The following is a 22,799-nucleotide window of genomic DNA, read 5'->3' as shown; positions in this document are numbered from 1 at the left end:
AATTCAGTGTGTTTGTGTGAAAAGCGATAATACGTATACGTAGACTACAAATTTGTGTGTGTTTAAATATATTTTTTGAAACTATATACTCGTATATAGACTCACAAAAAAAAAAAAATAATAATAATAATTGCTAATCATCGGTACTTAAAAAGCTGTACGTTTTTATTAAAATTAAATATACAAGTAGAGTGTGGGATGAGAACACAAACAAATAAAGTGCCATATGAGAATAGTGTGAAAAAATTGTGAGCACGCAAACATATCGTTTAATAATAACAGTAAACGCTGCCAATTAAAACAATTTTAAATATAAACACAGGCTAAATGCAAATAACCACCGAGTAGAGGGAAAATTGGCAACAGAAGACCCAAAGTAATATAGCAACGAAGACGGCAACAACAACGAAAGCAGTGACAACAACAACAGTAGCAAAATGACAATATCACGCAAAATAGTAGCAACTGGAGCGACAAAAACAGCAACAACAAATTCAAATCGCTTGCCCGGCAAAACACTGAAATATGAAAAACTCATTAAAGAGCCGCAAACCTTTGATGCAATGACGACTACAACAACAATGCTGTTGTTAAATGAACGAACTACACAAACGGATGTGGCACAGGAAGTGCCGGAAAAGCGTTGCATAAATTTCAATAATGGCGGCAACAAGCTTTTGGCAATGCCACCAACCGACCACACAATGCTCCTCAATGCATGTGAAGGCGCATCGTATACCACACCCCCCGCCTCTGCGTCAGCCTCCGCCGCTGTCGCCATTGCCGTCGCAGCCTCTGCCTCTGTTCCACTGGCCGCTGGCAATGTCACGTACAAAGCTAAAGCCAATAACTTGGTGCATGCCAACAACAACGGCTTCACGAACAGCAACAGCAACATCGACGGCATCCATGGCGGTGGCTACAACTTCAACTCTACCTCATCATCAACTCCAATTGGCAGTTGTAATGGCGGCAGTGGTGGTGGTGGTGGTGGCGGTGGCAGTGGCTCAAGCTCCTCGATCATTTCCCCCTCGCTCCATTGTTGTAATTTAATTGCGCGTCGATGTTTCGGCATCAATGTGAAACGCGGTGTCCTGGCCCTGTTCGCCATTACCGTGGTTAGCATTTTTTACTACACGTATTACGTCGATACGGGCGTGTTCGTTAGGTGAGTATTTGAGCACTTTTCCAACTTCAATTTGCCGGCTCTACTTTTATAGCCCCCTCCTCCCACCCACATTTTTTCAAGTGCTTAAGTGGTTCATGGATATGGGATCGCTCTTCATATCGTCCCATGTGCGCCAATGAACAGTCAGGCAGGCAGGCAGGCTGGCGGGCGGCACTCATTCAAGCAGGTCGCCTGAATGTGGTTTTATGTGGCGGCGACGGCTGTTGTAGAATGTGTTGTATTTATTGTGCGTGTTTGATTGGATTTTTTCAAGTGTGTGCCCATTTCTGGGAGGCTATGTTGATGGTTGTGGAACTTGTTTTCAATATTCCACGCTGCAAATTAAATTAAAAACGTATGGGCTTACAACTTTACAATTGGGTTTTTATTGAACGCCACGCCTGTACGAGTAATGGGGGAAAAGTTTTTAATTACAATGTATTTTACGTAAGAAGCTTATGTTCTCACCCGATAGTTATAAGTGACCCACTTATCTTTAACTGACTTAATTAAATATTATTAAATGGTAAAAAAATATTATTACTTAGAAAACAATTGAAATTAAAGCATTTAAGTACTGCAAAGAGTCACTGCCAAGCCAAATCTATGAGCATTATAACAAAAGTTTCAAAGCTTTAAAAAACTTGTTTTTAGAAAACAATTCAATTTCCGAGAGATAATTCTATATTTAATATAACTGAGTAAAATCGATCGTAATTTGTCAGGAGAGGGCAGGGAACTATCTCTTATCAATTTAATTCACACATACTATATTATGTTCATTTCGTATATGTTATTATACCCTGTACCCGTAGGGTAAAAAGGGTATATTAGATTTGTGCAAAGTATGTAACATGCAGAAGGAAGCATCTGCGACCTCATAAAGTATATATATTCCGAATCAGCATGACGAGAGAAATCGATCTAGGCATGTCCGTCCGTCCGTCCGTCTGTCTGTCTATCTGGATGAACGCAATGATCTCAGAAACTATAAAAGCTGGAATAACCAAAGTTGGTTCTGCTAGGTCCGAGAAAGGAGGAGTATATTTTACTTTTTTGGTTTTCGAAATATGCGCTATATTTAAAAAAACAAGAAAGGAATGCTAAAGTCGAGCAGGCTCAACTCTTAAATACCCTGTACCACCCCACAAAAAAGTAATTAAATTAATTAATTAATTTAATTAAATTAATTAACTAAATTAATTTAATTAATTAACTAAATATTAACTAATTAAATATAAAATATTCCATGCATGCATACATACATTTACATCAGAATCGTGCCTAATGCGTGTTTGTGTACTTGTACATATGTATGTATGTGTGCATTGGGCCTGGTTATATGGCTATAACTTTCTTTCCGATCATTCTATCATAATGAAACTTCGTATACGGATATATAATTACTAACCTAATATGACTACGAAATTTTAGTTCAAAATTCCAAGAATTACGGGAGTTCTAGAAAATCGGAAATAGGGGGGGAGTGGGGGGGGTGGATCAGAAAAAATGAACAAACTCGTCCTTTCTCGGTCTCAGGAGAATCTGTATACCAAGTTTGGTTATTCTAGCTCTTATACTTTCGGAGATCCTTGCGTTCATACAGACAGACAGACAGACGGACATGGCTATATCGACTCGGCTTGTCATGCTGATCAAGAATATATATACTTTGTGGGGTCTACCAAGCCTCCTTCTGTGTGTTCCATGTGCACTCGCACAAAACTAATATACCCTTGTACCCTTTGGGTACAGGGTATAAAAAAAACTAAAATATCGTGATAATTAAAGCAACAATTATTTTTAAATTTGTATAACATTTAAAATAAACGTTAATTTCTAATAATTTTATTTCAAAACCAAAATAACAAATTTCTCTTTAAAATAATGAGCACACACTAGTATTAGCATAGGTTTCCAAAAAACTATATATAGATTACTTAAATTCTAGAATGTCCATCAGTTAGTTTTAGAGCAAGAACCAATATGTAAATATTAACTAGGGTTTATTAGAGGCAAAGCGCGGCAGCTTATTCGCAACTTAGATACTCAGCTTTTGAAGGCGAAATCGCTAAACATATTTCTATTTCTTATAATTGCTCGACATTGAACCCAGGGTCGGCATAGTTATATTTCAAAAGATTACTTTCTAGCACTTTATGTTCTTAACAGTGTAGTTCATTCGGAATAGCTCCATACATCTGAAATATCTGTTTTACTTCTGCTTCTTGCCATAGCACCGCCTTTCTAGGCGCTTCTCAAACATACATACGGGTCACCCACGGTCAAGTACTGTTACCAACTTTAACTTATACTTTGAAATGAGGCGCGACATCTTAGCCGCAACTCAAGAGCTTGACTTCTCAACTCACAATCGCTGCCAACACACTCGGAACTTTTTACTTCTTATAACTAACTGCCCGACTATCGTGCATCGCTCATAATTGTGCCCATAAGTGTACATTTTCGGTGCTTGCTTTTTGCCGGCACTATTTTTTGTTGCTGTTGTGCTTTTTGCGCGTTGCGCTTTTGTATTTTAATTTGCAAATTCTTTTTTGTTTTTGCGCGCTCTCCTTTTTTTTTTTTTGTTTTGGATGCGTTGCTTTTATGGAGCAGGAAAAGAGGCTGGTTGGTGCAGCCACACATTTGGGAAGCACTTCGCCCACCTGCTACCTTTGGCAGCTGCCAGCCAGCAACTACTTTGGCGCGCAATTATAGTTTACAAACATTTCCGTCAGCCCATTTTCCATTTCCACGCAGCGCCTGCCATTTTTGTGTATATTTCAGTTCTTGCGCATTCCACAAACAAACAAAAAACAAACAAACAGCGGACGAAAGTTTTGATTACTTTCATCAGGCGAACCAGAAACGTAGTGGAGAAGCAGTGGACAGAAGGGTGGATTTTTAGTGCGTTTTTACACGCCAGTTTGTCGTGTGGCAATTGCCTGCCCCATCCTTTGAGTCCGTTTTTACCTTCAAAAGAAGGACTACACCTTTCAGCCACGACTACTGTTCTCACTCCTCCTCCCTCGAAAAAGTTGTTGCTCTTACCGTTTAAAAGCTCATTTCTAGTTGCTTATTAAATATTTACTTTGAAGTGTGCTTAAAATTTAATTTGAGGCTTTAGTGTGGCAAAGTTCATTAGTTGATAGTTGGGTCTCATCCATCAATCGGGCGAGCAGCTTACTTAATGCCTAATGACGGCACAAGAAAACAATTTGGGCCTCCAGCCAAATTGCTTCACTCTCTGTATATCAAATGTACGCTAGTACTAGATACATTTTAATGTATTCAAAATCACTCTGACAATCCTTTGTGCGTCTCTTACGGACTGTCTGTCTGTCTGTCTGTCAGTCAGTCTGAATGTCCGCTACGTCCGTAACGTGCAAAAACCGGAAACAAGTGACGTGGCAAGTTTTAAGCCGCATGTGACGTCGACTGTGGCCGCCTGCGGCAGCAGCTGATGTGCGTGCGAGTTTGTTTGTGCTATCAGCCTGTCATTATTTGCACACAAACGCACACCTATATACGCACACACACACACACATGCACATACTTATGAATGTATGTATGCATGTGTGTGTGCGTATTTGTTTCCATATGCCGTACAGCTTTGTGTGGCTCTTGTTGTAGTTGGAAAACGCATTTTGACAAAATGCACACGGACGTGATTTGCATGCGACCATAGCACGCACAGTCCCCCAAACCATCCACACACACAAATACACAAATACACAAGCACACACCCACATATACACTTGCATGTCACGCTGCTATAATTGATTCGTAATGGAAAACATTCAACTTACCCACAAAAATTACCTTTACATTATGACTAACGAGTCCTTTTGAAAGCACTCCTGGCTAACTTAATTAATGATAAATCAAATTTTATAATATACTTACATATATTACTTTCAATTCTTTACAGCCAATTAACATGAATTTATTTGAGCTTTAATGTTGATATCACAGATATTATAAATGTTTGTTGCCTTAAACAGTCTTGTTCTGAGTATCTATAAGCAAATGATTTTATAAAACGTGGCAAACCTTTTTTTTAAGTATTCCAAGGTTTTAAAAGTTGGCAAAGGGATGAGAGAAAGAATTTTTGATTGATTTTTATTAAGGGATTGCTTTTGCTTTGATTTTGCGAACCAGTCTTTTTGTGTAGGGTGCTGCAAATTTTAAAATATATTGCTACAAAAAAAACCAGAAAATAAATAAAAAAAAAAGTTTTCATGATCTGCCCTGGTTCCAGCTTTATATTGTCAATTATTTGTTTATTAATTTTAAACAATAATAATTATACTCATACTTGTCGGATCATCTATCTCACAAATGCAGAGCGCTTATGTGCAATTTCTGTAGTCTTAACGCTGCAACTTGGCAGCAAAAGATGGAGATTTAAAAGTTCTGTGCAACTCAGTTTTATAAACATGTTCAAAAATAGCAAACATGGTATTGTACTTGGTTGGAATAAATCCTTCAATCTACGTTCAGAAAATTGTATATGTCCTTTAATCTAAAGTGGAATTTGAATTCTAAAGAAGATGTGTTATTGTGTAGAAGAGGTGGAAAGCAAATATTTTGTTCGTCAAGTTAAACAATTGAACATTCCTTAAAAATGTGGGTACCCCATAACAAAAACTACACTTTGTAAGTGCTGTTTTTTGTTTTGTCGTGTGGCTTAACTTTTCCATTAGCCGACCACAAATCATAGCCTGTCGGCATAGAGTTGGACATTTTGTTGTGCATGTTAAATGCGATAAATGCAATTTTATGTTAAATTTCTGTATAAAAAGGGGGCGTGGCTGCAAGTGCACCAACATGAACATGAACAACTGCTAAACAACCGCTGATGCCGCTGATGTCGCTGTATTTCGATAATAAACACATAAATTTACTGTAGGTCCTACAATTTGTGTAAATATTTGTACATTAACTGTACGACATGTGCAATGTGGCGTATGCGCAATATTTTATGTACACTGTCTCTACTTGCATTAATTGACTAAATATTTTAATTGAAAATGCGATTATATATGACAATGGCCCATAGCATAAACGAGCAATACCGTCATGTTGTCTCTCTGTGTATGTGTGTGTGTGTGTGTGTGTGTGCTTAAAAAGTGATTATCCATGTTGGCAGACAGAGCGAGATGGATAAGTTGAAAACGAGTAACAGAGATGAAGGAACGACGCGACGTTAAACACAACAATTTCCATCCAAGTGGCCAACTGTAATGTCAAGTGCTGGGCAATGCAATAAATAATTGCATTTATTTGCCTTAAATACAATTACATAAAGACAAACAGAACAAACGGACGAGTTCTGAAAAGCGTATTGCGACCAAAGAGTGTCGACTGACCATTTCCATGCTTCCATCTTCATTTCCCTCTTCACTGGCGCCACTGCCTTGGTCGCCCTCTTCACAGTTCATTTGCCAAGTGTCCGAGACTCCACTACTGTCTGATTGTCCTCTTGGTTGCTCGCTCATTTCCGTAAAAAATTCAATTGAACTTGGCTTGATTTATTTAATTAACTTTTTTTGTCTGGCGCACTTCTGACTGCAGCCTCTGCTGTTGTTGCTATTGTTATTGCCGTTGCCCCGCCTTCCCATTTACCGCGATGGCCACAAGCCGCCACAATCCACAGAATTCGCCAGCATTTTTATAAAGCTCTCGAAGTTCGTTTCAAGCTTAAAGTAAATCACGTCACTTGTTCGCTTCTCCTTTAACGCTCCTTTTACATTTACTTCTCCATACACTATCAGTTGAAGATGCTTGAACATTTTAAATAAGTGTTCATTCATATTGTCGCATTGTCATGACAATCGAATATCTGAACAAATAAGAGTAAATACAAAATTTTAATTGAGTTTTCAGTAATAATTTGGCTTTCCCCTTTTAGAAGTTATAGAGCATTTAAAAAAAAAAAAAATTAAATTCAATGTTTTAAATGGGTTCAAAACTATTTTATTTATTTAATTTAAATAAAATAAAATATTCTAACCCCATTTTTAACACAAAAATTTTACTCATTTACCTGCAAATAAAAAAATATTAAAATATTAATTTATTTCAAAAATTAAAAAAATATTTATTACAATATAATATTATTTATAAGTGCAATTTTTTATTTTTGTTTGAATTTAGTTAAAAGTACGTTTTATTATTGGTTAAATGGATGAATTTGTAGAAAACACAAGTATAAATTCAGAATATTTTTTTACCAAATTGGAAAACTATTTTCATTTTAGTTAAAAAATTTTAATATATATAATTTGTAATCATCACGAGAGTGGTCTGCAAATTAATTGTCCTTAGTCATTTGAGGCAATTTAAAAGTCGATGCCGTACCGCGAATTTCTGTTACTCTCTCATTTTTCATTCTTTGGCAATTTATTTTTATTTTAAGTGTGCATTTTCCTATTGGATTCGTCTTTCTATTTTCTTTACCATCCTGCCTAGCTTTGCATTTCGCGCGCTCTGATTTTTGTTTGCTTTAGTCATTTTTGGCTTTTCTGCTGCTACGTGCTTTTGTAAATACATACATACATATAGACATATATATCCTTGTGCTAGATCCGAGCAGGCACGCCTTATTTTCGTATTTTATTATACTACGTTAACTCTCCTCTGCTTTGGCTGCATTTTTTTTAAAAACAAAAAATACTATATGCTATGTATGCAAGAATATATCGGCTGCATACTTTGCGGCTGCTTCTGTGGATGGGCGCAGCACTTGCTACTTTGCAAATTTATTACAAATTTTTACATACGCATACGATTTATTGTCTGAGCAGGCGGCGGGCGGTCTCCGGGGCGGATTTCTATTATGGCTGTCTTTGGTACAGTTTGGGGCTTTGTGCTTTAAAGCCGGCTCATAAAATGGCTGGCATACACACACACACACACACACACGGAGTAAAGAGAGGAGATACTTAAAGTACATATAGATATATATACATTTATGTGTATGTACATTTGCCATTCATGCGTTTTAAGCGCCTCGTTTACAGCTGCCACGCGGTCGCACTTTGAAGAGAGCCGCAAGAAATTCAATTATGCGGCTGCCATATAAACCACAGCCCGCGAGCAACCAACCAAGCAGCCAAACACAAGCCTCAAGCCTTGTGGCAAGCAACCCATGTGCTTTAGCACTTCTTCTTTTCAGTCTTAAGCTTGACTAATAAACTTTGACAGGACGCGTCAGAAAACTAGCGGCTTGTGTGGCATAAACTGTGCCATTCAACTGTGCAGCGCGAAATGTTGCGCAACATTGGTGGCGGCTGCAAAGTTTGTTGCACGCCCGCATAAATAACACTATGCAACAAACCTTTTTCGTGCCTAATTTATATGCAACAACAAACGACCAACTGGCAAGCACACAAAAGTTCTGCGTCATGCAATGTTTTCGCCGAAATGTATGCAACATAACGTCGCACATTGGAGCCGCTTATGCTCATAACTTTTTGTTCGAAAACATAAAATAATAAAAATAATAAAAACAAGAATTAAAGAGTGTGTCTTCATCTTGTCATAATATATTTGTTATCTCTGTTGCTAGCAAACAAAATTCAAATCGAATATTTTAAAACATTACTGCCTCGGCAACAGGATAATACTTTGGGGCTAAGAGTACTTAAAAATTGTTAGCTTCATGTTGAGTGCAAGGTTTAGTGAATGGAAAATACGTAAAGAAATGTATCGTAGTTTTTTAAAATGACGGGAACTAGTGACTGCTGTTGGTTTTTTATTTTTTGCAAATAATATATATATTGTTTGCTATTTGTTAGCCTAAAATGTAAAACCTATTTTCCTATTAACAACATTTCAAACTACCTTCGACTTGACGATTTTTTTTATGAAATTCGTTTTACCAAATCAAGACAGTCGGATTAAAAATCACTTAAATGAAAACATTTAAATTTAAAATTTAACACCTATTTCCCTATTAACAATATTTAACAAAATTTACATCCGCCTTCAATTCGACTTAAATTAAAATAAAATTCAAATTCGTTTTTCCAAACTTGACAGTATATTTTTTGAATATCCCTTAGTTAAAGAAGTACAGTTATGTTCCTAAAATGTCTAAAAGAATTAAGGATTAATTGTTGATAAATATTATTACTAAATAATACTCCAGCCTATTGCATTTTAAAATCTGGAACCTGGGAAAAAAGGTGACGAACTAAGAAATATTTATGAGCAGTCCATAAAGCCGTTGCCAATAAAAATGTATGGCGAAATTGCCCAATTCTTTTCGCACGATATGTGTTTTACTGTTATGTTTATCTTCTCTTATTTATTTATTGACCTATCCGCCTCATTAATCGAAGCTCCAAACATGATATATTTAGATGGCGACCATAATTTTCGTTTAGTTCCTGACCCAATGTCGTAATACGTATACGTAATACGTATTTTTGTGCCGACCCGAGTCAACCGGAAACGGAAATTTTGTGCTATGCGCAAATAAATCAACGAGCTGGGCGCGCAGGTTGCTTGTTCAGTTGGTTGCATGTGGGTGTACCGTGTGCCGCCTGGCAAATGTTGCACGAAATGCAAACAAGCTGAGTAAAAATTTCTTCATCATCAACGACATCAACATACCGAGGCATAGGAAGAAAAGGAGCCGGGTCGAGTCGAGTTGAGTCGAGCAGAGAAGTAAACGTTTAAAATGGAAAAAAGCATGCTTGATATTTTTGGCTGCTCCATTTATGCATGTTTTCCTTTAGCAGTTGTTTGTTTGTAGATGAGTGTGTGTGCGTATGCGGGTGGGTGTCTATGTGTGTTGGAGCTTTCTAAATATTTTGTTTTGCTAGTGTAAAAGTTCTACTAGTTTGCCGTGGCCGTGCTCAGGACCAGCCTCTTGCAGTGTGCTGCGCGCCCTCGAATTATTTGCATTTTCAATTCCAAGTTGCATACATTTGGTTGTGCAACCAGTCGTCGGGGCATGCACTGTCCTGCCCTCTTCCACATATACACACACATGCATATGCACATGCACATGCACAAGGACAGACAGAGGAGCTCACAAAAAGCTTTGCACATTCTGGGCTTGCCTAATAGGTTTTTGTTAATTTTAGGGATTTTGCCTTAAAAGGCGCTCAAAGGTTTTTTTTTTACACATGTTGCCGTTGCTAAACACTGTGGTACTTGGCTGCTTATGTATGTGAGAGAGTACATACTTGTATATACAACTTGTTATAGTTGTAATGTACTGCTTGAAGCTTTAGAAAAAGGACTGCACGGAAGTTGTAGTCGTGTGTGGAAGGGAAATTGTATAAGCCTTATAATAAATGCTACGAAAAATGTGATAAAATCTAAAGGGGGAAAAAGACATGCCGCAAAGGATTTACTAGCAGCAGAGGGGGCAGCAACATCGGTAAAGTTGTTACATAACATTTAGTTTGCTGGTAACTTTTACTTGAGCCGGTGGCCGAAGTCAGGCAAGTTTAAACATTTATGTTGCTATTATTACACTCTGCCGGCAAAGCTTAACTAGGCGGTTCTGTGTGACACCTACTCGTACAAAAGAAAGTGGCAGAGATCGCATTGGTAGGTTCTAACTGCAGTTCTCAGTCGATCTAGAAATATATATGTATTTGGTTAGCAAGATATCCAACAAATTGAAATTCAACCAAATTAAATTGAAAACAAGCGGATGCTATATTTAAATGATAGCACAGGGTATCTATCTAATACTCAAGTGCGTGGGTCTTTAGCTCTCTATTTTGTTATTGTTTTTGCTCAGTTTATTGCTCGCAACCGTTAATGAGCTCCATTGGTGCGGCAAAGAAAACACACACAGCCACATGCAGCCATTTACAAACACACTAAGGCGGCGGCAGGAGAAAACAATGCAAATGAAGATATGTGATGTGTGGAGCAACAGAATATCCTTGGCAAGGATTACAACAATGGTAGCATTGTAATGCCAGCAGCTGCTTTGTATGTTTGTCAGCCAAAATCTTAAAACAACGGCAGTTGTGGCAATAACAACAACATCAACGTGAACGACAACAACAGGCACTGGCAATTTTTGCATATGGCGTATACGCAGCGTTGCCAACGCATCCTTCCCATCCTGTGAAGGCAGGGGCCTTGGTAGCCTCTTTGTTACTTCATTTGTTCAGTTTGTGTGCATTTCGGTTTCTTCATTTTATTTGTGCCACTTTTGGTTTTCCTTCTTCTATGGTTTCGCCTCCTGCCGGAGACGTCCTTGTGTCATCGTCGTCTCCGTCCTCGCCCTCGTAGCTGTTGTTGTTCGCACATTGTAAGCTGTGTTCGCTTGACAAAGCAAATACAATAAATGAACGCCGAGGGATTCCGTATGCATTTATAAATGCATGCACATTCAAATAAGTTTTCTTTATTACTGTCACAGAGCGCAAGATATAGTTGCCAAAGGAGTCCAAACTTTTACGGCATCCCTTCGAAATGTCCTTTTGTTATCTGCAACTCCTCTTCGTCTGCACAATATTCGCTGCAACGATACTTCATTCTTATTTTGTTTTCACTTTCTCTCTTTTTTTTCATAGTATTTTTTATGCATGAGCGCTGCGAGTTTTCACCGTTTTCACCTTTCGGCAGAAGCGTGTGCTCCGGAAAATGTCAGTGGCTGCCATTTGCAAAATATTCTAAAGGGCAATACGATAACGTTCAGTTGAAGCCATGCTGTTGGCTGTTTGGTCATTGCTTTGCTAAATTTTTAATTAACTTGTCCGAAATGGAAATCAAATGCTGCAGCTGCTAGCATTAGGCTAACAAACATTTTCCAATTACGCAAAATCTTTAAAGAGTGTCCAATGAAGAGTGAACCTTTTTCCAGCTCAGTAAATATTGCATACTATTCAAATGTGCAGTAATATTTATATGACATTTGTTTCATTTAGTTCAGCAAGTTTAGTTAAATTGGCTTAAAATATTTTTAAAATTTTTGGGCTTTGGGACTTTTCTAGGAATATTTACATTTTACAACATATTAAAAATTGTATACACAATTGATTTTTAAACTTTTAATTGTTGCTGACTGTGTCAGACCTTGTCTTCATAACAGTTTTAGCAAAAACAAACAAACAAACAACAAAATTATGAATTCAATAGCCCCAAAACCAATAATCTCATGATGGATGATATTTATGACCGTTTACAAAATTAGGTATTGTACTATAAAATTAAACAGTTTCTTTTTTAAATATAAATTTACCGCAAATGGTCTGGCTTTCGGACTCAGTCGTTGGTTTCTCATGTCTCTGAGATTTTTAGAACTGGAAATATTATACTATATACACTTTAGATATATAAAGCTTTTAAAGGTCAAAAAATGTCTAATCGATTTTATAGGATTGATATTGGATATTTATATAATTTACAAAACATTTTCAATACCTTTCATGTTGTCAGATTTTAATATATATTTTTTCACAGATTACTAATTAGTCTAAATTACAGTATATTAGATCAAAATATGAACTCTAAATTCCTAAATTTTAATATATATTTTTTCACTGATTACTAATTAGTCTTAATTACAGTATATTAGATCAAAATATGAACTCTAAATTCCTAAATTCCTAAAATGTTGTAAAATTTTGTACGGAACTTTGTTTTGTAAAGGTGCTTTGTACAATTTTTAAAACCGTATAAATGCTTTATTTTGAAGTATTTAAAATGGTAAAACATATTTTTAATAATATTGTTATTAATAATTAATTATTTGTATTTCTTGCAGCCTCATTCAACGTCCCACCCATCCTGCGCCCATCATCAACTGCCGCATGATAAATGGAGCTGGAAAACATGTGCGCGATGCCTCACCAGCGCCAGATCATCGTTCAGAGGCGCGACTGCGCATCGATCCCAAGGTGCTTGTCTTTGTGGAGACCACCTATTCTGGTCTGGGGCGCGACATAGCGGAGCTGCTCGTCTACAACCGCATCAAGTAAGTGTACGAGAATAAACGACAATTAGTCCAGTTCAAACGCAAGGGGCACACGAAGCAAATGCCAACAGAGAACAGACAAATTTGCATAATTAGAGCGGCGTCCGGGCGACGTTCTATGCAATTATTGCGCCCCAAAGTAACTCGAAACGGAAGTGCAAGAGAAACCGACTCCAGCCAGAAAATAGATTGCACATTGCCAAGTGTCTGTGTCTGTGTCTCTGAATGTGACTGTGACTATGACTGTTCCTCTGCCTTTTTGCCTTTTAACCGACTGCCTGCCAGCCAGTCTGACTATCAACCACCCAGCCTGCCTGCCTGCCTGGCTGCCTTTTGCCTGGCCATTGTCAATGTTGACCCAATTTTTATGTGAATCTAAAAAAAAATATAGCAAGCCAGAAAAACGCTATGAAATTAATGTGGCTTGGCCGCCTGTCGACGGCGTCTGCCAGCAAAGCATTCGAGTTTAATTGGCAACTTATGCTTTTGTGGTCGAGTCGACGACGAGTCTCTGAGTCTCCGAGTCGAGTGCCTGCCGTTTACTCAAGCGGAAGTTGAGGCCCGGACTGTGTCTCACCTGTCACGCTGCCTGGCATTAAATTAAAGCGAAGCTCGCCCACAAACGGCTACAAGCACTTGAATAGCAACATTTAGCTTTGCAGGAATACCTCATAACTGAGAAAAAGCCTTTTGAAATACATTTTAATATGCATACACTCGTATAAGAACGAAGACAGTAGAGCGTGAATATCCTTTGAAACTGATAATGTTATATGAACACTGATTTAGATTCCTTCACTATTTTTATTTTTATTATTGAGTTAGCTATTCAATTATTTTTGAAAAAATGTCAAAATATTTTACATAAAATGGTTTTCAATTAAATACCTATTAAAAAAGATGAAACGGAATTTAATTTTCTGCTTATTGACATTCTCAAATTGTGTTTGCGAAATATAAACATATATTATTAGGGAAAAAAATGTTCAAAATGTACTCGTATAAAATATTTAATTGCCAATAATACAGAATCAACATATATATAATATATCATGCCACCATACTTAGTTTGTAAGCTTACACCAAACACGAGGGAGAGAGAGCTCCTTTGACGGAATCGTTGCATATCTGCTGGAATATTTTCTTTGCTGATAAGCAACTATTCAGAAACTATCAAGTATGGTTTGTCGCTCGAAAAAACAAATTAGTTACCAATATTTGGCGTCAAAATACTATTTTGAAAATAGTCATAAAGAATATTGGATTATATATATAGATTATAAAGAATATATTTATATTGGATGAATATTACAATATGTAACACTGGCAGTTACTTTATGGAGATTAAAAAAGTTCAGCTTCAGTTGAATGCATCTATTTAAAAGACTGTTACTGTATTAAAAAGAAAAAAAATATAGAACATGGCTGCATTTTGCGCTCTTTGCTCGCCCCATGCAGACACAAAAGACTTTTCTTAGCTAAGTTTGCTTTGCTGGAGGGCAAGAGGCTGGCTAACTGGCTAGCTGACTGGTCGAGTGGCATGTGCCTTTCTCACCTGCTGCTCTCCTTTGGCATCCTGGCATGCTTGTAACCGCAATGACCGCAAGGTGCTGGCTGCTGTGGCTCCTCCTGCAGCTGAAACCGCAATTATTAGTGAACGGTTACGGCTGCTTCTTGGCGTGTTAAATTTTCAATAGAACGCCTTTTAATTTTTTTGTTATTTAGGTTATACGCCATACATTAGATGTGTGCGCGTGCAGCAAAATACAGCTTCAATCACGAACACAATATTTTTTCTTTGTACCATTCACGAAAATCGAGTTATTTTTTACCTTTGTTGAAGTATTTGAACTTTTATTTTTGAGAATTTTAATATCTGGCCGATTTATAATCAATAACTTTTCAGGTGTTGTGGTTTTAAAGAACGCCACGATATACATAGTATAGTAGAATTGAAACTTAATCAAAATACTGTAGTATTGGAATGATGTGGCGATTTAATGAAGTTGTTTTATAGAATCTGAAAACATATTAGCGCGTTTGAAATGAGTGGATCACCTTATCTTGTAACAAGTAATAAAATTGTTATGTATAAATATGTTGTTAATTTTTTAAATTCATATAAATTGACTGGCATTGGTTATTTTTGTAATCTTATATTTATAATTTACACCTCTGAAAAATAATATACATAACCGATGGTTTGTAAAAAGTACACTTCTGTGTTAGTTTGGAAATATTGAAACTATGTTATTTAAATGTAAATCTTTAAATGTTACCTTGACGTCATTGAAATTCTCTTTATAAGTACGATTTCTCCGAAACTTTCTGAAACTCTCTGGTTCTGTAATTTGCTGGCACATTGAGAATTTTCACGAAATTGTTAATATTGTTTCATCGTGACTAACGTTATATTCACGAAATTCACGTATGTGTTTGTGTTTTGGTTTTTTTTTTGACACATCTCTACTTCACACTTTTACATGAAAAATGAAGCATATGCCGTGTGTGTGTGTGTGTGTGTGTGTGCACGTGCCTGTGCTTGTGTGTGTAAATTGCGGTTATAAAGCTGCATTGCTGCCGGCTAAGAGTCAAAAGGCCAAAAAATTTCAATCTACAGCGTTTTGTTGCTTAAAGCACCCGCATATCGTACCTGCCCCCTTCCTCTCTCATCCTCTGTCTTCCTTGCATTGTTCTGTTTCTCAGCAGTTGCATCTTCTTATACTGATGCTGATGCGGCTGCTGCTGCTGCTGGCGTTCTGGTGCTTGCATTGTGTTATAATTAAATTTGGTCGTAATGCCATGCAAGCTCAGCTACTCAACGTAGGACTCTTGATGCCGCAGCTGCTGCTCCTCTCGCTGTTGGCACTGGAGTGCTTCCAAATTTAATGAGATTTCAAGTACAAATAGCAGCAGCAGTAGCAGCAGCAGTTGTCGTAGCAGAACAACAAAGTCGCTCTTCAGCTATGCAACTATCCAACTAATGTGCCATTGTCTCTGTTCGCGTTTGAACCAAATATGCAATCAACTTATGGTATACATAAGTATAGTCGTGTGTGCGGTGTGTGTGAATCCCTTTTGGCTGCACACAAAGCACATCTCATGCGCTTATCAATGACTTCATTAGTGTTACCCGAGTCGACAGGACCTCAAACCCGAATTTCGGGTTCTTTGCGGAGGGGTAGAGCTGGGAAAACTTAGCAACAGCAACAAATTTCATTAACATTGCCATCTCATTATTCCTGATGACTTTTGTCTATGTCTATTTAAGTGGGTGTATCTATGTACAAGTATATCCCTCTGTATGAGTGTGTGAGTGTGTGTGTGTGTATGTGATTGTGTATCTGTGCATGCATGAGCGAACTTTGTTGCATTGCCAGCAACGCTGTTTTGTCTATGTAGATACCGTTACTACACTAGTTGTAGAATAATGACAACAACATCAGTAACTTCATCAACAAAATGGCAACAACACGAGCAATTCACTCGACCTGCGCGCACTTGCCAGCAATTTCCATCATAAATGAATGAATGTGTGTGTGTGCGGCCGGATGTGGGTGCGGTGTAGTCTCGATAGTAATAGCTACACAGGATTGCCTAGCAATCCTCGCTATATATGTATGTATATATGCATATGCCTGCCTTTCTGTCTTATTCGCTAATTATCAATTATTTATGTCAGCGCGCTGTTCTTGACGTTATATTACGAGTATCTTCTCATAGTGCTCGTTTCAAATTGTTCCCTGGTTGCCACTCAATTAGCCATGAAAAATTCACTCTTTATGACTTTTGAGTGACACACTTGACGTATACGCAATATTAACATGATACAAGTATGTCTGCAAATGTTATGTCTGAGAACAATCAAAGTTAATTTAATTGGAAATGAAAGGCAAGGCATTAAACCTAATTGAATGTAAAGGACTGAATGTCAGAATTGTCAGAAGTAAATCAACAAATCATGTACATGTCTTAAAAAGGACAGATTATTTTAAATAGCGTTATTCAGAGTTGAAGAAGATGTTGAATTGTTTATTAAAAATGTAATTACATTGATGGACAAAATCAATGATGATATTATATTTACAAAATTCATAAATCGTAGATTTCATTTTATCGAATTTCTGAAACTGAAACACTAAACTGATATTTATTTAAAAGTCTTTCATTATTTTTAGGATTATAAACAAAATGGCTAATCAATTTGGTCAGTTATAATAGTTTCTGTTCTTTATCGGAAAACGGTACGAAGAATCCACAATACTCAACAGTATTAATTTGTTAAGTTTTTATATAGTTTTAAAAAGAGTTAGTATAGATTTCATTTTCAAAAAAAAAAAAACTTTGGAACAGAGAAGATCTGCGTTTGTTTTTGTGGCTGGTTTCGAAAAGGTTTTTCTTTATTATTATATATTCATATTAATATATGCAGCATTAAAAGCATTTGTGTCAACGTTAAAATAAATTGTGTACTAACTGCTTAACGAGCAGCTTAATGCTTTCATAATTCCTTTATGTTTGTGCCAATGAACATTGCTCCCACTAATCCCAAGTTATTTTCCTGCCAAAAGGTCTCTTGTCCTTGTCCAAGCATTACTTGCATATATTTATCATGCTTTGATGCCTACAGCTTTTCTATATATATTTATTTCCGCATTTCCTTTCACAAGCACAACGTTGCCCAATTAGCCTGCAAATCCCATTCGCTAGCCAATTGATTGATTGCCAAGTTTTGCGGCAAGCGCTCCAGCTCGCCAGCTCCACCACCCGTGCCTCCCACTTCCTCCCCCCACCCGCCATGAAACACTCAATTTTGTGCTGCTTGAGCAGCGCAGACAAATGGCATTTTCTTGTACAAATTACTGCCAGGCAAAAAAGTATGCAAAACTTTTCAAAGTTTGTACGCCCAGTCTACTCTGTACTGTGCGTTGAATGGTGCCTGAATTGCGTAGGAGTGGGCGGGGGGTTGTGGCAATCCACCAAAAGGAGAGGGACGAAAAAGATATTAACACACCAAACTTGGCGGGTGCTGTCGTGGAGCAGCCTAGCCAGCAGCCTAGCCAGCATCCTATCCATCCAACCGCCTAATGTGCCGTGAAATTCTAATGAAATTTCTAAGGTAATTAGATGCCGTTGTTTTGTGGCAACGAACGACGACTTGGCTCGGTCTTGAAAATATTGCCAACAACATCGTGTGGTGTCGTGTCGATGTCTGGCGCTTATTAAATTGCCATTTATAATGTGCAACACGCCCCTAAGCCAAGTGGGGCTTACGATCTATCCAATCTTTTATCTATCTCTCTCAGTCTGTCTGCATGTCTGGGTGTCTGTCTGTCTCTTTTGTTGCATTATGCGCGTAATAGCTACTTAACCTTATTTTCAATTTTTGATTTGGCTTTGTGTGTAGAAGCGTGCGCCCGCGCGTTGCCAATAATGTTAGTCAGTGAAGCGCAAAGTCAGTTGAGGATGGCAGGCAGGATGGCAACATCCAACAGCACACACGGAAGTCATCAGCAGCCTTGTTATCATTTGCCGCCAACTCTCGCGTATGTGTATGTGTGGATGAGTGTGTGTGTGTGCATAAATAATGTAGCATGTTGCGGCCGCAGCCAAAAACTGTTCATGGTTTGGTTTCGCTCTTCATATCCTTGCACAAACTGCTGTTTGGCTCGGCTGCTGATTGCGCCACTGGGAGCAAAACTTTTGAAACGCGAAATTTTGCGCCATGTCCTGGACGAAGACAGGCCAGGCAATGAACGACAAGGGGAGACAAGACAAGGCTACTGACGTCAATCCGCAGCCAATGATACAAACCAACACACACACACACACAAACACACTCACTCACTCACACACACATACATATACCCATATACCCATACATACACAGACAAATAAACAGCCACCACAATTGGAAGTTTGCCATGGCAACATCGTCTTGGCTGCCTCTCCTTTTCCTGCTCTGCTGCCTGTCGCTGCCTGTTGGCTCCTCATAATCACACCCTTTACCTTCAGCTGCTGCTGCTGCCAGTGCCAATGTTTACTTTAATAATGTCGCGGAAAATTTTTATTTTCAATTTTTCACAAGTCAATGGAGTCTAACCTGCAACATTTTATGCGCAGGACCCAATTCCCAGCAACCCCAATGCCATGTTGGAGTGTGTTGGTGCGTGTTTATGTATAAATAAAAAATATTTTGCTCTAGCGCTTGGCACGTGACGCGGCAGCAGCTTTGCTGAGAACGGTGAGGACGCGAGGACGGCGAGGACGCGTCGTCATCATCACACATAGTAAGAGTCTGTCCCTTCTGCTCTCGTCCTTCTATATATATATTGTATATATATATTTTTTTTCTTTTGTGTGTGACAAGTTGCGTTTGCTTCCTTGCTTCCTTTTTACTTTATCCCATTGCCTCTTGTTGTTATTTTGAACAAATTGGTTATTTTATTGAATTACTCAAGCAGCAGTCTCGCACACACACACGTACGCACACACATACTACATACACACACAATATATATCGTGTCCTTGTATAATGCTGTTCACTCGAATAGCAACTATTTGTAGATCAATGCAATCAGAAAAGACAGAAAAGTCTGCGTGATTTCAAAAAACGTCGGAAAGTGTTGAAGATAGTCATAAATGATTGTTCTGCAAACTCTCTCCAGCATGTTAAAGGGCAAATATTAGTTTTATCTTTGAAAAACTCTCCTGAAAAGTAGCTCTAATATTGGAAAGTCTTGTACTTATTATAAATACAAAATATAAATATTGAAAAGCAATGTATAGAAAGCTTTTGCTATCAAGCTGACACACAATCGTATTCTTTTGATAAACTTTTGATATTTAAAATGCATTTATCATAATTTATTTTTCTATTAAAGGATCATTTGGACTGCCTATATTTTAGTGAGGAATAAAAAACTGACCCTTACATGAATTTCGTTTCATAATTCCACCTTTCATAAAGCCTGCCTATTATCTTAGTTTAAAGCTGAAACTGAATCGTGTATTTTTGAGCAAACGTTGCTGATTTTAGAATAGCCTGTTTTATTAGAAATACAAGTATATACTCTATGTGTAAGTTTGACTAAAGAACTATAACGACGAATCCTTGCCATAAAGTCGAATGCACATAAGCTTTGGATTTGGTGAACACTTGAACGTTTGCCTTAATGGGATGATTATGGTTAAATTAAAGCACCTATTAAAGCTATATAAGCCAACTAACCTTTTACCATATATATGCACTTGGCTGAGAGGAAACCACTTTGTATGAATTACAAAATCTGTCATTATTTGAATGAACACGCGTTCTTTGTTACTTCGCCATCTCGCGTTTCGCATGATTATATTGATAAGTAGCGTGCGTTAAGGGGGTCGTGACTTGTGAACGAAAGATGGGACTGTACGGCTTACCCTTGCGTGTGTCCTCCTGCCCGTAAGCCTGCCAGTCAATGGCCCCAAAGGCGTCCCCCCTCTCCATTTCGCACTCTTGATACAGTCTGTGTATGTGAGCTGGGTGTATTTGACTTAAGTAGTTTTGCCGCGTCTAATAAATTTTCTAGTTTAAACTCATTTATTGCCGGGTGTTGGCAAACGCAGCAACTAACCAACGACAACGAACAAGCGCTTGCTGCTGGTGTTGTTGTTGTTGTACGTACGAGTATGTACATAATATGGTCGTTTGTTGTTGTATAATTTTCACATTGTTTTAGTGTCTGGGAAAATGTGAGTCGACTGTGTGTTTTTATTTACGATCGTTGGCGGTGCTTAACAAATACCAAAGCACTTAAGTGGCAGCTGTGGCAAAAGAAACGCCTCGCCTGAGCTGGGAGAGTTTAAAAGGCGCTTGACTTAATTAAGGACAAAATTATAGGCTCTCTGTGCTGGCGAATAGCTTAATACAATACATGCCTCACTGGCAGAATGGCTGACTAGCAGACTAGTTGAGTGGCTGGGCTGGTTATGGTTTTGCGTGAGTGAATTGCCTGCAGGAGCCTTGCCAAGCCAAGTAATTTAGAAGGGATTTGTGAACAACAAAAAACACAAAGAAATTATACGAGTACATAGCATACCAGTATAGTAGGGTAAGGCCATGAAGAAAGTTCATTTAATCTTCTTCACTTACCAAGTGCACATTTTCAAATGGCTTTATTTCTCTGAAAGCAATTTAAACTGAATATAGATAGCAATTTTCAATTTGCTGGTAGAGGTTTTAGATTTGTACAAATAATTACATGTATGAAATGATTTTAATTAAAACTACTCACACAAAATCGAAAGCAATAAAATAAATAAACGCCTGTCTTTGTTTACGAACTTTACTTCTTTTGAGCATTCTATTTGGTTTTATTTATTTTTGAGGTGGCAGCTTAAATGTGCAACGCCAACTGGTTGTTTAAATAAATGTTCGTATATTATGAGAGCAAATGTGTTTTAAAATACTTTCAATAAATTATTTACTTTATTTTCCATGTTTATTTAATCCATTTACACTTTCCACGAATTTTTGATGCAATATCAAAAATTAATCTAAGTGTTTCAACCCGATTAAAAAATCCAATAGAAAGTGTCCGAGCCCTGAAACATTTTATATTTTCAGTCTTCATTTGAGATCTGTTCTTGGACAATTATTAAATTTTAGAAAAACTTGAAAGCCCAGAAACATGGTCGAATTGCTTGTTTAATCCAAAATCAAAATAATGTGTTTATACTGTCATTTTCATAATCAAGATGACTTCCTATAATAGATTCAGTGATAGAAGTATGGAGAAGTTTTCATTCTTAACTCAAACCTATAAGGTGCGTTACCTTACAAACAAATTATTCATTCCTATTCTAGAAGGTAGTAGCTACATACTACTATGGTACGGAATCCTACACGAATAGAAAGGGGTCACCAAATGTAAATTTTTTGAAAATCGTCAATGAATCAATTAAACTGTATCTATGTACTCATTGGAAGAGAGAAACAAAAAAGTGATTAGAATGAAAATCGTGCTAATGCTTAAAAAAGTTAATTTTAATGTGCAGAATTCTATTTATAAATAATAAGTAAATTTGCATATATCTGCTTGAAAAAGATGATTGTGGAAAGAATTCGCTGATTCTTAAACACTTTAAGTTTAGTTAAGTTTTAGGTTGCAGTGTAGAACAAGAATCAGACACTCTCTTAATCCTTCCATCATCCCTTCCTGGTTAGTTCTGCTTCTTTTGTGATTTGAGCTGCTCTGATCTTTTCGGAGATATGAGCGCTGCAGAACCTATTTAATGCTCGTATATGTATTCTCTACTTGGCTTGTTAGGAAACCACAAGTTGACATTGTGGGTGTCAATCGCATAAAAAGACAAACACGCAGACATTTGCTTGACGATGACCACAGTAGAGTAAATCGTATCCTTACAAAGAGAGAGAGAGAAGGAAAAGCACTGGCAGTAATGTCAACACTAAAACAGAAGCGTGCAAACAACCGAGGCACTAGCAAGCGTGTGACGCCAACGAAACATTGTGGATTTTTCTATTAGAGTGCCTTTAATAAAACGCGTCACGGCTTAATTTCCGTGCGCAAATATCAACAAGCGCTGAGGTGGGATGGGAGGGTGTTGGGTGTTGCCAACAATAGCATTGCTGAAGACACATGGAAGGGGGGTTAAGCGCGTCCTAATGAAATT

The 22,799-nt window shown here is 37.6% G+C and overlaps 1 protein-coding gene across 1 annotated transcript in view; it reads left to right on the top strand.

The window, feature by feature from the left end:
• The first annotated feature begins 208 nt into the window (after window positions 1-208).
• Window positions 209-22,799, top strand: part of LOC115622911 (bifunctional heparan sulfate N-deacetylase/N-sulfotransferase) — a 34,998-nt gene continuing 12,407 nt past the window's right edge. Inside the window, exons 1-2 of the mRNA XM_030517034.1 lie at window positions 209-1,168; window positions 12,915-13,124. Coding sequence (XP_030372894.1) covers window positions 438-1,168; window positions 12,915-13,124 — 941 coding nt within the window. The 5' untranslated portion in view covers window positions 209-437. The remainder of the gene's footprint in view (window positions 1,169-12,914; window positions 13,125-22,799) is intronic.

Source organism: Scaptodrosophila lebanonensis, unplaced genomic scaffold (genome assembly GCF_003285725.1).
Source record: "Scaptodrosophila lebanonensis strain 11010-0011.00,11010-0021.00 unplaced genomic scaffold, SlebRS2 tig00000043-arrow-pilon, whole genome shotgun sequence".
NCBI classification, from domain to species: domain Eukaryota; kingdom Metazoa; phylum Arthropoda; class Insecta; order Diptera; family Drosophilidae; genus Scaptodrosophila; species Scaptodrosophila lebanonensis.
The sequence above is the reverse complement of the archived record's forward strand: the minus strand, read 5'-3'. Positions and strand labels throughout refer to the sequence as shown.